General features: G+C 41.8%; 1 protein-coding gene across 2 annotated transcripts; it reads left to right on the forward strand.

Moving 5' to 3' along the window:
* Positions 1-2066: 2066 nt before the first annotated feature.
* LOC144542396 (uncharacterized) lies at positions 2067-10499 on the forward strand. Of its 2 annotated transcripts, none has more exons than XM_078288980.1 (6): positions 2067-2342; positions 2739-2897; positions 3266-3295; positions 4959-5101; positions 8708-8779; positions 9664-10499. In XM_078288980.1, exons 2-6 carry the CDS (start codon positions 2777-2779, stop codon positions 9679-9681), a joined length of 384 nt encoding a protein of 127 aa, XP_078145106.1. In that variant the 5' UTR covers positions 2067-2342; positions 2739-2776; the 3' UTR covers positions 9682-10499. The 2 variants fall into 2 exon arrangements, with proteins under 2 accessions (XP_078145106.1, XP_078145111.1); XM_078288985.1 differs by having other exon boundaries at positions 2068-2289.
* Positions 10500-15014: the final 4515 nt, after the last annotated feature.

Consider the following 15014-nt stretch of genomic DNA (forward strand, 5'->3'; position numbering starts at 1 on the left):
CTGTCTACCGCTCTGCATATGCAGCCTGTGACGGGAGTTGAGCGTAGCCACGGCTTCGTTTTAAGCGGTCACAAGCCAAAAAGGTTGAGAACCGCTGCTGTAGCTGAGCCTGTGCTCCGACCTGCCTGTGTGAAAAGAGAGTTTGTAGTTTGGGGATGAATAGAGTATCACAACTGTTGGATACACCGTCAAAAGCTTTGAAAAGCCATCGGGGAAGAATACTTCTCCTTGAGTCTGCGAGAGCAAAAGCGGATGATGACTCACAGGCAGAAAACACAGCAACAGACTTTGGCAGGGACTCTGACTCTGAAACTGACAGAACAGTAGTGGAGGGAAACGCTGAGGCCATCCGGCTCTTCAGGAAGGAGATTCCAGCTCCGGGGTCCATCAGTCGCATCCAGGAAGACGTCGATCTCCCCTCTCACAACCGGACTCCATGATCATTTCTTGATTGGGTCTAATTGCACTAAAACTTGTCATTCATCCCCTAAATTAATCTCTCCTGATTTAAATGTATTTGGTTCAGCACCATTCAACATTTCGAGTTTGTATTTTATTCCATTCATAATTTGGTATTCAATTTAATTTCGAGCACGCATCAAAAATCTAGATGAGCATATTTCAAAGACACAACATTGGAATTTACCACAGCTTTACAGCACCTGGACATCATGGCATCATGGCAAGGTGAACAATTTACCATTTAGCATTAACTAGGGCAATGGTGGTAAACATTCGGCCGTCAAATTGGGTTGCGGTGAGTGAAAGGCAGCAGGGAGGGATTCACCTCCCACCCATTAGGGCAAACAACAACAACAACGCTGTGCAAAAAAGCTGCTTCTGAAGTTGAATTATAAACTAAAATGGTCATGGATGGATGTAAAGCCACGCAACACTGACAAAGAGACAGAGAAGACTTTTAAAAGCAAGATGTATATAGAGAGAGGTGAGAGAAAGAGGTGCATATAAGGGACAATGTTACCGGCAGTCCAGAGTTGTGGTGTTGATTTTGGGCAGATACCCCATCTGATGTGACCAGTCACAGTATGAGATGCGCATAACGAGTGTAGAGAGAATGATAGCTAGGAGTCCTACACTGTCTTAGCAAGGTAGTGATGTATGGAAAAGGTAGTTACCTCAATCGAAACCACGGAAGTAAAATGAGCAAATATAACACTGTAGTTGATTCAGAGTCTGAAGACACAGCAGTAACAAGTGCAACACCTACTCTACAGAAACAGTTCAGCGGGAGATAGGTCATGTATTTGTATGTGTGTGTGTGTGTGTGTGTGTGTGTGTGTGTGTGTGTGTGTGTGTGTGAGAGAGAGAGAGAGAGAGATCAAGAGACACATGGAGACAGGAAGAGAACACACATCACACTGGATATCCCAAGAGGATCTACAAGAAATAGAGGGGAAGACAGAGGATGGAGGGAAGGCAACAGATCAAGATGAGAGGAAATGGAAGGTGAACAGAGGGAAAAGGTTGCAGGAGAGAAAAAGAATATAGAATATCACATCACCTCAAACAAAATAAATGATAGGTACTACTACTTACTATTATATCCTACCGTAATTTACTACATGAATAATAAAAAGCATGTTTTCAAATCCAAACTTTGATCAAACACATGAATCCTTTCCTCTAGCAGGGGAAACTACAGTTAAAACTGATTGATCAGGTATGAGTTCAGCATTACAACAAGTGAAGGCCTTGTAATTTAGATGTACACTTTGCAAAATTCATTAGGAGCCTTAACAAAACACTTCACTCAGATATGGAAACACTAAAAAGCCCAGTAGGCCTATCACCACGCGTTAATTACTGTCATTAATTGGTAGTTCAGCCGATTGATGACTAAAGAGCCTGGATCCCACACGTTGTGGGCAACCCACGTAAACAAAACATTTGAGCTACGTAATCTCTCTCTCTTTGTGTGTGTGTGTGTGTGTGTGTGAGAGAGAGAGAGAGAGAGAGAGAGAGAGAGAGAGAGAGAGAGAGAGAGAGAGAGAGAGAGAGAGAGAGAGAGAGAGAGACACAGACAGCGGAGCGGCTCTTCTGTCTCCAGCTCAGCATCAGCATCACGGGGTTTAATCACTCGCTCTCCATCACTCCAGTCTCTCCATCACCGAGGCGTGGGAGGCGTCTGTCAAACCTGTAGAGCGTCTATCTGTACCAACCGTCTTACATCAGTTGTAGTTTAGGGACAACAAACCGGTTTTTCCGCTCTCAACTGGCATCCCGGAAGACTCATCACATTCTCGCCTCAAAGGAAGTTAAAGCAAACAGGTGCGTGGACCAGCGGCTCTCGTTCTCTTCCTCCTTTTTCCTCCTACAAATTGGTAATTCGTTTATTTCAGGATATGGTTTTATTTTTTTTTATCGCATTGCAAATGGAACAGGCCTACCGCTGCACAAATACTTTTTTATTTTATTTTTTTTTTCCATTAAAGTGTGTAATAAGTCGATAGTGGGTAATGTGTTATACGATCTGAAAGCCATTCAGGTTTCTTCAGCCTATTCCCGCAGGTGGGGTTTTGATCAGGCTTAAAGCAGCGATGCTCGTGTACACTATGAAGTATTTTAGACGGTGATCTAGGCTTGATAAACCTGTCAGAAAGAAAAGTAGGGCGGTGGCATGAGCGTTGTGTCTTGTCACACGGTTTCCCCTCACAATAATGCCGAGCGCTCCCAGCCAGCGGTGCTTTCTCATGGCGCCTGTTTTGTCATCTTCACAGCTGTGTGTGCCTGTAATTTGGGAGCCAATCAAGCAGCCATGGACGCGTTTATCAAGGGTTTCTCAAAAGCCAAGGATGGGGTCGTGGCAGCGGCGGAGAAAACCAAGCAGGGAGTGACTGGAGCAGCTGAGATGACGAAAGATGGGGTTATCTTTGTCGGTAGGTGTCGGGAATTAGATTCATTAATGATCATATCACTCTAAAAAAAAAAAAAAAAAAAAAGGGAAAATGGCACACGATGCGTTGAAGGCGTGTAATTGATTGATAAAATAAGCGTTTCAGCCATTAGTATTATCTATGCTATTAGTGGTTAATTGTTAATTGTGAATAATTTTGTCTTACTTTATTCTGTTCTACACTGCTAACACTATTCTTAATCTGAATGAAACAGCGTCCCATTCAATCTTGCTAATCCAACAGTTTATTTTTATTTTTATTTTTTTACTTCTTTTGTTTTTAGTTAGTGGGCTACTCTAATAAATTGTATCCCGTGAGAGTAATTGTGCTTCACTTGCATTTCTCTGCAGGCACCAGAACAAAGGATGGAGTCACAACAGGTAACATACATTTTGAAACACTGTACATTACTGTAAATGGATGAAAAACACCTGTTGCATTCCCATACATTAGCCTGAAAAGACTACTGAAACTGTACGGACGTGCAAATCCGCATTCGACCCTTCCCACTAAAACCTGATCAAGGTTTCTATAGGCCTAGAAATGGATCCCTAGGTTATTGCGTAAAGGATAATCTCATTGGGATCCTGTGTTTTTGTAAAAGGCATTTTGTTGAAACTGCCTCAGGTGGTCAGTGAGAGTGATGTTACTCTACAGGTGAGTTAGTGTCATATTTCACTATTCTCCTTTCCTACTTCCCCCCCCAGCTCCCCCTGGGCTATACCTCGCTATTTCTCACACATAACAAGCAGAGAAACCAGGAGACACTGGCTGCTAAAGGCATCTGGGGAATTGGTTGTGTTGTTGTTGTGGACACAAGTATGTAGGCTACACCTCCACAAAGTAAGTCAGTGTATGGGAAGCTGGGTTTGTATGAGTTAAAGACATGCCAGGATGTTTTATTAATATTATTGGCACACTGGGATATCTTCTCTGCCCAGCTGGCCCTAGGGGCGCACCCAGCAGTAGATTTATGAGATGATAAGTGCTAATCCTCCTTCGGTGGTCCTCGAGGTCCAGATGGCCAGAGAAGATGCCCCCACAGCCCACAGCAGCTGAGTCATGATTAATTAGTTCGTCTACTACTGTAGTTATAGACTGCATCACCATGCAGACTGCGGGAGGTGCTGAAACAAACGAGACAGCAGCGCTTGGGGCAGGGAGGCCTAATGGTTAGAGGGTTACACAGGCTGTCCTGTAACTGGAAGGTTACAAGTTCGATCCCCTCCACAGCCAACATGTGTTAGTTAACATTTGTCTTGTCAAAGTGACCAGTAGCAAGACTTTGGGCCCCTACCTGCTCTCTGATTGTAAATCGATCTCAAGGTGAATCAGCTATATGCCTAAGATGTCAGTGTTAATAACATGAAAACAAAAGCCAGACTTCTAAGCTTCAAAATCAAATCATAAACTTTGAATTTTGTTTTAAAAGTTATCTCAGTTTAGCAATGCAGAATTCCCTATATTTAACCAATAGTGCTGCTTTCAGACTCATAAACAAGTAATCATTTGATTGTTCCGATTACCTCTGTACTGTGAATTTGCTGTAATGACCACATGTCACATTTCCCTTAATTATATCACTGAAAAATAGAGACAAGGTGCACTAAGGGGCGCATCTATATTTTTTACAGCAGTTTCAGCAGATGAAAGACACATGGAGAGGTTACGCTATTGACTTTGATCACTAAGATTACATTACACTGGGAGACACTGGGAGTAAAAAAAGGGGCTGAAAACCATCAAGGCTGCAGTGACAGGAGAAGGAAGTGTTTGTGTGTGTGTGTGTGAGAGAGAGAGAGAGAGAGAGAGAGAGAGAGAGAGAGAGAGAGACAGAGAGAATGGAAGTTGAAAAAAGTTAATCTAAAAGTTCAATTAGTATTTGCTTCCATTATTGAAAAGTATTTGAACTGAGGAAACTACGGTTTGAAATTCTACACCATGTGATCATGTGAATCCCCACAGGTGTTGGTTCTATAGAGACTATCTTCACCTCCCCTCTTCTCTCCTCCTCCCTCCGCTCCTCTTCTTTCCTCTCTACAGTTGCAGGTAAAACTGTGTCTGGAGTGTCCCAGGTGGGCGGAGCAGTGGTTACCGGGGTTACCGCTGTGGCCCAGAAGACCGTGGAGGGGGCGGGCAATATAGCCGCTGCCACCGGATTGGTCAAGAAAGAGCCAGCCAAACAAGTGAGAAAGATACCTGATATACTTTCATTGCTATTTAATATGTGACCCTGTACTTCAATACCCTGTACTTGCACACACACACACACACACACACACACACACACAGAAGGAGGGACCCAAACCCAGGATATCTTTAGAGCTGACGTCTGTTTATTTTCTGACATGAAACAAAAAAGCAGATCCTCCAAATGAATATTTATGTCTCTCCAGCTCCTACACAAATGAAATTAGTGAAGGAAAAGGGGGAATATTAGCTTAGCTAGCACATTTAGTTAAAAAAAAATCTAACTTTATATAAGGGCCAATACATGAATCTCTTTACACTAACAGGTGCATCCAGACATCATGATACAAGGGATTACAAAAATATACAATATGAATGATAAGAAACGAAAAGATTGTGATATGATATGACACAAAAAGTGACACCCACCTCTCCCATAGGAGAACACAGCAATAGGGGAGAGGTGACGGGGGGCAGGACGTTTATGGGGGGCTGGGAGAAGGAGGGGTGGACAGTGTACAAACTGTATGTCGCAACAGAATTCTCAGTGGAGGTTATAAGAAGAAAACAGTCAAGTATCTAAACTAAAATGACAGATTTAGTATCATTATACGAGTAAATAACAACTCTGTCACACACACACACCTTCAGCACATCCCTCCATTTCCTGACAGCGACTGCCAGCCACGACTCTTCACCGTGTCAAAATGGCCCCCTGACCTTGAGTCATCTATCATCGCCTCTCATATCTGCCGCTTGTCTTTCTTCTCTGACATAAAAGCCGTTAGACGTTGTTAGCTTTTTTTGTACATTGTTCATCTGTCAGACCGGCCGTCGGTTTGCCCAGAGAAGGAGAGGTGGGGAAAGCCAGTTTACCTTGGCAAACTATTTACTGCCATGACGCAAGCTGGGGGATGAAAAATGATTCTCCTTTTTCCTTTGTGCGTTCGTTTCTTTTTTTTTTTTTTTTGCTCTCTGTCTCTATCTTCCCGTCTCTCTGTCTCTCTGTCTCAGAACAAACATAGCAAGGATTACGATAAATGTTCGCCTGGCCTTTCATAGATATGTTTACATTAAGATTTAACAGACTGAGGTGCTTTTTTTTTTATCAGATCCAGACAAAATAACAATTATTTCGTTTTAATCATGCCAGTGTTTCTATACGATGTAGACACTAGAGGATTATTATTTTTAAAATCAAATTTAATCTCTGTTTTATACAGTTGATGCACTTTCATCACAACTTACAACACAAGATCCCCACCCACAGTCTCCGCATATTTACAAGACTTCCTTTATTATTTACATTATTTACCGCTCCTATTAGCACAAATTGTCAACTCCAGTCAAACTAGAAAAACCTCATTAGTCAAAGAAATAGGCCCCGCCCTCCTTTTTTACACTCAAAAACTTTGTCAACACTATCTTTCTTTGAAACAACACAGTCCCTTGTATCGCCTCCCTGTGCTTCCATTGGTTTATGTCTGGATTAATAAGGTGTTAAATCGGATGTAATTCTGGGGGGAAGAGTAAATTAGCCTGTAATTACCTTGTCTCTCATAACATCCCTGTGAGTAGTTGGAAATGATAAGCCAATAAAATATTTCCCTGGGCAATGGGAACACTTTGTCATCTGTACCAGCGTTTGTTGTGATGCTCAATCTCCTATCCCTTAATTAGCGGTGGAACACAGGGGAATCCACAACAATAATTTAGACACCTAGAGACACAGCATGCACACACACATGCACACACACACACACACACACATGCACGCTCACACACGCACTCGCACACATTGCTTTAGCTCAGTTTTCTAATTGGCTGTGATTAGTGAAAGCCGCACTATAAAAGATGGAACGCCAAAGAAATTATGAAGTTCTTTTCCTGCCAGCGGCAAACAACTGACATCTGAACAAAATGTTTTTCAGCGTTTCCTTTTATTGAAGCAATCAACAATCTGTTTTGTTTCCCCCTGCTTTCAGCCCTTACTGCCGGCAAAACCTCCCATGCATCTGATTTCCTTTTCAAGCGATGTGATTGTGGTCTTTCCCGCAGACATCCAGTCGAATCTTTTTATCCTCCTTAGTGGTTGTGTTTTTGACTGGCAGTTAGGTAGCTAATCATGCTCTTTGCCCCCAGGTATAACACGCTGAGGAAGCTTCACCTGGAATGGGATTAGTCTCATTAAGAGGAACTGTGACAGGCCAAACCATCAGGCAGGACAGACAAACAGATGGACAGATAGAGAGACAGACCGGATTGATTGATGGAGGGATGGATGGTTGATGGATGGATTGACAGATGGAGAAATAAGCAAACAGACAGATGTGGGGTGTTTGTATGGCTGGTATTCAGACAGACAGACAGACAGACAGCAGCAGATTGTCCTCATTTAACTGCCATTCCCAGGCGGCTCAGCCATTAAATGCCATTAATATTGATCACATTCAAAATTGAAGCCAGGTTGAGAGAGCCCATCAAAGACTGTCTCCTGTGCCTGACACACACACACACACACACACACACACACACAGACACACACGCCCACCAGCCGACAGCGGGTGGGGGACGCCGAGTCGATCGTTTGATTAATCTCCTCATCTAGTTGTTTCATCAACTTATCGGCTGCTAGTGACTTAGATCATGAGGCAAGAAAAAGCCAGAGAAAGGTAGAGGGAGGGAGGGGAAAAGAGAGAACGAGGTGGAGGAGCAGAAAGAGAGGTAGAGATATATGAGAGTGATGAGAGCATACAGAGGATGGCAAGGTGGAGAACAGAGAAGGATGGGCAACAGTAAACAGAAAATGGTCTCAACAGTAGAAGCAATGTATTACTTTGATTATGAATTCAAAGATTATGGCTTACAATGATATTTCAGGTTTGAACAGGCAACACATTAAAAGAGAAAGGCGAGACAATGTTTATTGGCATAGTCGGATGTCAGGAACTGTGTGTGTGTGTGTGTGTGTGTGTGTGCGTGCGTGTGCGAGAGGGTTTACATGTGCGCACATCTCTCTGGCTCTGCTGGGTGAACAGATGGAGGCACGATGGGTGGTGTTAAATGCAACAGCAGGAGGAGAGGGTGCAATAACTGCTCTAAGGTTGTGTCAGCTGGTGGCACGACACACAGACACACACACACACACACAGGCGGGCACACACACACACACACACACACACACACACGCACGTGCACACACCAGCACGCACTGTCACCGGTGTCCCATTAAGGAAGGTCACCCAATGGCACGGTGTAATCAAGGCTTCCTTTCAGATGGATAGAAGAGAGGAGAGGTAGTGTCACCCCCTTCTTCGTTAACTCTTCATGCCTCGTCTCTTCTCACTCAAAATGGCCACTAGTGATAATGACCATTATGAAATGAGTGTAAATGCCTTTCAGTGTATCCAGGTATAGTAGGTTGAATTATGTGTGTTCTTTACATTCAAAGCTATGTTGTTGTTTTTATCTCATTCATCACATTTGCAGACATATTGAACTGTTTTCAAAGAGATCATGTCCATTAATCACACAAGTCCTATATATAATGTTTGACCCTATCAGTAATGTTTTCCTCCCACCGTGTTGTTGTGTTCTTTCAGGACGAAGATGCTACAGCAGTACAGAGTGTGGTAGAGTCACCAGTCGACACTGATAACGCCGACGCTACAGAGGTAAGACTTCACTAACTACTGATCCACATAAAACCACGCTCAATAATATGAAGTCGCATCTACAAGTTCAAGCAAGAATGGTCAGATAGACAAACCAAAAGATGCTGGATGGGAACGATTTTTGCAAACGGTGTCAGACAGTGAACCTCAACGAGAGTGAATAGATCAAAGCAGCTCTGTATCACGTTCTTCAAGTTTGTGCTTGTGAGTGGCTTATGGAAAACCACCTGTTGACATACATTTGCTTTTATTAAAAAAAAAAAAATATGTAAGTGGATTTGCCTTGGCTGACTTCACACCACTCTCAGCTGTCTAGGTCTGTCAGAGTTGGACTAATTTAGTCCAAGTCCATAATTAGCTGGAAGAGAGATGATTTAAGGGTGAAGAAGCTTTTTGTGAAACCCAAACCTGCTAAAGTACCTCCTTAATATTCCTCAATTCATCCTTAAATCTGTTCTTAAAGTCTTGGATTGGAAAACACCTTAGTGGATTGCACACAATCTAGTGTTGGTGCTCCCCCCAAACAGATAGCCAGCTAGAAACAAATGTAATAAAGAGTCGACATTTAAAAAAAGAATTGGACAATTGAAAGACTGACTTTGTGGACAATGCGACATTATCCAGAGTAATAAATAAATTGCCTTAAAATAATGGGATTTGCAGCAATTCCTCAACCGAAACCTTAAACTGGTCTTGATGGTTCTTCGTCTTAAGGATTAGAAATATTGACTGAACTGTCTGTCTAGCTTATTGAACCGTTAAGATGTAACATAATTCTGTTTTAGGGTGGATTTTCACTCAGGTTTGAACAGACCAGTGAGGTGGTTTGAGTGGTGAACAGTAAACTCACTGCCCACCTGTTGTCCCTCCTCTTCCTCCCTCAGGACGACACCGATGGCTAAAACCACTGCGAGCTTCTCAATCAAAGATCAATGACCGGAACATTCCATGCCGCTCTGCCAAGTCCCGTCGTGCCTCGTGGTCCTTTATGAAGTCTGTGCCCTAAGTGTGTGTGTGTGTGTGTGTGTGTGTGTATGTTTCTGTTTGTATTACTATGTATGTTTGTACACCAGTCTATATGTAAAGGTTTAAGAGAGAGAGAGACATATTGTATGTGTGTGCGTGTGTTTTCGTGTGTGTGTGTGTGTGTGTTTTCATGTGTGTGTGTGTGTGTGTGTGCCCCTAAAGTTTTTCACATCAGTCCTGAAAAGGGTCTCAGGTGTGTGCCCTCTCTCTGTCCAGCTGTCATTTACAGTGACTCCCTCCCACTGAGAATGCCACCTGGTCACCAGGGGCGTGCGTGTGTGTGTGTGTGTGTGTGTGTGTGTGTGTGTGTCTATGTGAGTTTTTTGTCAACCCTGTGGCTTTGACGTCAATAATTCGAACATAGAAATATACCACAATTTACCACTAAAAGCACCTAAGTGTCTATATATAAATGAACAATATACAGTAATCTGTTTGGAAGCATAATGATGATATTCTCTATTTTTGTCTGTATATTGTCACTGTTTTTTGCGGTGGGCCATAAAGTGCTGAGCTATTTGTGCATTCTTATTGTATTTTTTTAAGTTGTCACTGTTTGCTATAAAAAATGGATCAAATATTGAATGGAATTTTGAAAAAAGAGCATGTAAACAAACAGTTAAGCTGAACTGCTGTGAAATGGATTTATTTGGATTTGTTAAGTGTTGAATAAAATATGAAAAGGAAACGGAAATGTTTACAGCTGTGTTTGTGTTTATCTGTCCCTCTGTCCGTGTCTGTGTGTTGGCATGTGTGGTCATTAATGTAAAAAATCATAAATGGTCAGATCAGTAAAAGTGCCTGTAAGGAATAGTGGAGACCATACACATAATCAATCATGTCTGTCAGGTTATCGATGAGATGAGTAGCTCTAATAAAGCCTTCAGAGACGCAGCTATCCATATGCAGGGAAGATGGAATCAAAGATCTGCCCTTTTAAAACACAAAAAGGCTCTTTTTGTTTTCGTAATAGTCAAATAACAATACACAAAAATACTCAAGCACACATGCAAATACCATCGTCATGTAATGCTCAGATTGTTTCTAAAGCAATGTAATCATTCAACCACCTGCCGCTGCCAGTTCTGGGCACAGTAGATGGTTTACATTTAGAATAAGATAGGGAGTAACTCATTAATGCTTTCAGTAATAGAAATACATGAATGCATCCAATTGGGTGAAAATTTCAGAAATTGAATGAATAAAGTACAAATAATCCTAAAAATGAAGCGTAAAGTCCTTTCAGATTAAGGTGTGTGCATCAGAAGCATCGCAAGTTAGTTTGCTTGGAAACTCAGATCAGCTGCTTCTTACTTTCCTAAAGTTTCCATAGAAATTTGGGAAATGGTGTTTATTTTTAAGACTCTTTCTGATTGTTATCTGTGACCTATATCAACCTTTGGCGCTTGCAAGGCCTCTCTCTTTACAGATCTTCAAACAGATTGCTCATGTTTCAATGAGCAATCTGTTTGACTACTTGCTCTATCCCTGTATGTTAACAGCTTGTGTATTCTTAATGATCACTTATCAGCGGATCAATGATGACTTCATTAATGGATAATGGAATTATAAAATCTTGGTTATTTTTAAATCTATTTTTTTCCGCAGCTGCTTCCCTCATTTGGTTGTGACTTGTTTTGCGTTTACCTTGGTTTTGTTTGTTTTTCTCTATTCTTTATTTTACATTCTACGTTCTTGTATTTTAATGTTAATATTGTTAGTGTACCTCCTTGAAAATAAGATACAAGTTTACCCTGTTAATATGAATAAATTCTCATAATTGTAAATAAAGATGACATGAAGATCGTGAACTGTGGCTCCATCTCAGCTGGATGTCAAGTCATCTTGTCCTTCTCATTATTATCTCTCTCCTCTGATGGAAACTAGGGCAGAGAACAGCAAGGCAATCCCCTGACAAAAGCAACAGTAATGTGTGTGTGTGTGTGTGTGTGTGTGTGTGTGTGTCTCTGTGTGTGTGTGTGTGTGTGTGTGTGTGTAAGTATGCATGTATCAGCTGGCTGTGAGGCATTAATCACCAGGGAGACAACGGAGGACAACATGAGCTCACACATCAATAACAGGATGTTGTGATTTCAATATGCGGGGCTTTTTTCAGAGATAAATTCACGCCGTCTATTAAAAAATGTGTGGCTTTTTTTTATGATTAAATATGTGTTTTATCACTTTTTTGCTACATTTACGTAAGAGGAAAATGTGGGTTATCTGCTGGAAAAGACAGAATATACAGAAGATAAATACACAGAATCTGGTATAATGTAGTTGATACCACGCCATATAACCCCTTAGTCTATACTCACTTATAAGGTGAAATGGCCCCATTTTTCCATTTAAATTAGATCCTTTTGAAGTGGTGGCTTGGATAGGATAGTGTGTATTCAACTTTTATAGTGATAAATTGGGAAGGTGAGGGTTTGTGGTCCAATCCAAGTGTGTGTGTAGTGTGTGGAGTGAGTTTCTATGGGTCAGTGTAACAGCTTTATACAGGCCCTTTGTGTAAACTCAAGCAAAATACACAGTAAAATTGTCAGTGTGAATTTAACTCTGAAAGTGTTGATATGAGTTAAATCAACACTGACAGTTTTACTGTGAGAGGGCAGGAAAAACTGCAGTAACAAAGGTCCACCTTGGCAGCCATTTCTTCCCAAAGCTTTCCTCTGGGAGACAGTACTGGTCCATAAAGACCAAGGCCATCAAACACCTCAACAGCCTCTTCTTGAGAGCTGTCACCCACTTTCCTAAGATTCGCCCCTTGCATTTTCCAACTATTGGTCACTCACTACACTTCCCTCTACAGCTGCTGCAAACATATTGCTATCTTACCATCCATTGTTTGTCTTGTATTGTCCCTTTGTATTATAGGTTAGATCCTGTATCCTAGATCCTTGTGAGGTACTGTGAAACTCTGTCATGATGTCTCAGCAAGACAAATCCCTGTACATTTACTGCACTTAGTAAGTTCTTCTGATTCAGAGTCTGAGCTGAAATACCCACACTTCATTACATGAATAGGATACACTATTCAAATGGCAGACGGGATAGGATAGTGCATATTCATACTTTGTGGTCATAAAGCGCTGGTAAGTTCAAGGCAAGTCAGATTGAGGGCAAGTGCTGAATGCGAAGCGCCTGCCTGTAGCTATTAACCATTGGCCACACTGGCTTCAAAATTACCTTCTGACTGATAACCTTCAGTGGACACATTTATGGGATTTAGACTACAAAATATCTTTCTTCCGCCAGAGCTTATTCCAGAAACACAGATGTGAAAAGCCACATTTCTTACCGGTGTAAATATGGCCTTTGTCAAGCTCAAATCACTTCAAAAACATCTTGTGTAAAGATCACTATTCCCAGAAAGCAGAGTGAGTCATCTAATTCGTTCGCCATCTCTTGTGCTTCCTACCGATGCATCCTCTAGAGAAGACTGAAGGCCAGTAGTTGTATGCCTCAAAACATTTTCTTTTATCCACGCTTGTTATGGTCCATACCTGTCAACTCCTGTTTCCTGGAGCATTTCTGCACTCTCAAAGTAGCCGATGACTCCGATGGCTGTTGTTATCGATTGTAATATTTCTACAACATTAATTTCAAATACGTACTTATTTTGCTTATTTTATAATTTGTAAAATCTGTAAATCTGAAAAAAATCAGGATGTAATTTGTAAGAAGATACTTGCATGTCTGAAACATATTTCCCCATGTTATGAACACCTCAGTGCTGCTGCAGTATATTAGGCCACTGACACAATGACAAATTCAATTGATGACTACAACATGCCTAAACCATAAAGTCTCATCTGGGACCAGTAATTGACATAGGTCTATGGACCCATGAGAATATTTACATGCTCAATTTTCCAGTATTGTACTGAACAAGTTAATAGACTAAAGTCCATAAAGAACTGCATAAATTCACAAATGAAGAATTTCATAACACACCAAGAGGCCTTAATCCAGACAAAGCCTGCGGGCAAAACACGTCATTCACTACATGTTTTTTGCACTTGTATTATAATAAATATGGACTCTTGAATAAATACTAGACTGAGGCCTCTTGGTGTGCAATGAACTTCTACATTTGTGAAGATAATGAACTAATTAAAATAATCATAGAGAGTCTTATGATCAAAGAATTCAGATTTGTTCTCTAGACATTTCTGCCAAAGGCAGAAGTGCTTGTTTGTTGTCACAGAATTAGAATGCATGTATTGCTACGGTTCTGCATCTGTACGGTCAAGGCAAAGCAAATGTTCACCAATGCAAACAATTATCTTGTGCTATTTAGGGTTAGCACCCATGTAGAACATAGGTGCTCCTATGTAGAGCATTGGGCAGCATTGGCCAGCAGTGTAGCGCAGCGGTTAAGGAGTCCTCAACCAAGTTCAGTCTCCAGAGCGAGTGACAGCATCCACCCTGCTGAAGTGTCCTTGAGCAAGACGCTGAACCTGAGGCGGCGCTGTTCTGTAGGCGACCCTGAGCTTTGAATTCCTTGTGGAGGGGGGTGAGCAGAATGATGCATTTCTCTTTCGAGCATCAATAGAGTATCATAAAAAAGAAACCTAGCTTGGATGTTAGAGGAGAGGGAGGTTGGTGAGAATGGATACGTCGTTGGGGTTGTCCAGTGGGGACTGTGCATCACGGATGTGATTGCACATTGTGGTGCACATTTTGGTGACTTAGAACCACCTCCTCCACACCTGTACTCAACATTATTCAGACCTATGCTCATCCACATTACAGCTACACTACCCCGACATTGCACCTCTGGTTCATTCTCATTGGTTGTACATCACTAAGAACACTTGATGTTTGTTATTTATCATTGTGGTAACAGGACGTTGTACAGGAAAACTAGCACATCACCAGTGTTTCACAATGCTTTGGCTGCCCTCTCCTTCCCTCCTTCCTTCCCACCCGTTTTCACCGCCACCCTATCTGAGAGGTGAGTGAAAAATAGCAGCCACGCATGCTTTGATCACTATTTCACACTGTGGTGCAAAGGCCAGGGAATGAACTCCACCCGCCTAACTGCTATCAACGCCATGCTGCCTAATGAAGAGCATGATGGCATAGTTCTCTGGAACACTGTCATGATCCACATTTAAAACATGCCAAAACTCTGCAAGAGTTTCAATGCTGTCTGAGACATTCTTTGAGGCCCCATAAAAACCCCTGGACCGGTCTGAGA

Source organism: Centroberyx gerrardi, chromosome 2, assembly GCF_048128805.1.
Source record: "Centroberyx gerrardi isolate f3 chromosome 2, fCenGer3.hap1.cur.20231027, whole genome shotgun sequence".
Classification (NCBI taxonomy): Eukaryota; Metazoa; Chordata; class Actinopteri; order Beryciformes; family Berycidae; genus Centroberyx; species Centroberyx gerrardi.

Bases quoted from the DNA above. Each gene is read 5' to 3' on its own strand.
- LOC144542396 (XM_078288980.1), top strand. From the start codon at position 2,777: ATGGACGCGTTTATCAAGGGTTTCTCAAAAGCCAAGGATGGGGTCGTG. The intron at 2,898-3,265 runs GTAGGTGTCGGG...ATTTCTCTGCAG, and splicing joins AGATGGGGTTATCTTTGTCG to GCACCAGAACAAAGGATGGA. The intron at 3,296-4,958 runs GTAACATACATT...TCCTCTCTACAG, and splicing joins AAAGGATGGAGTCACAACAG to TTGCAGGTAAAACTGTGTCT.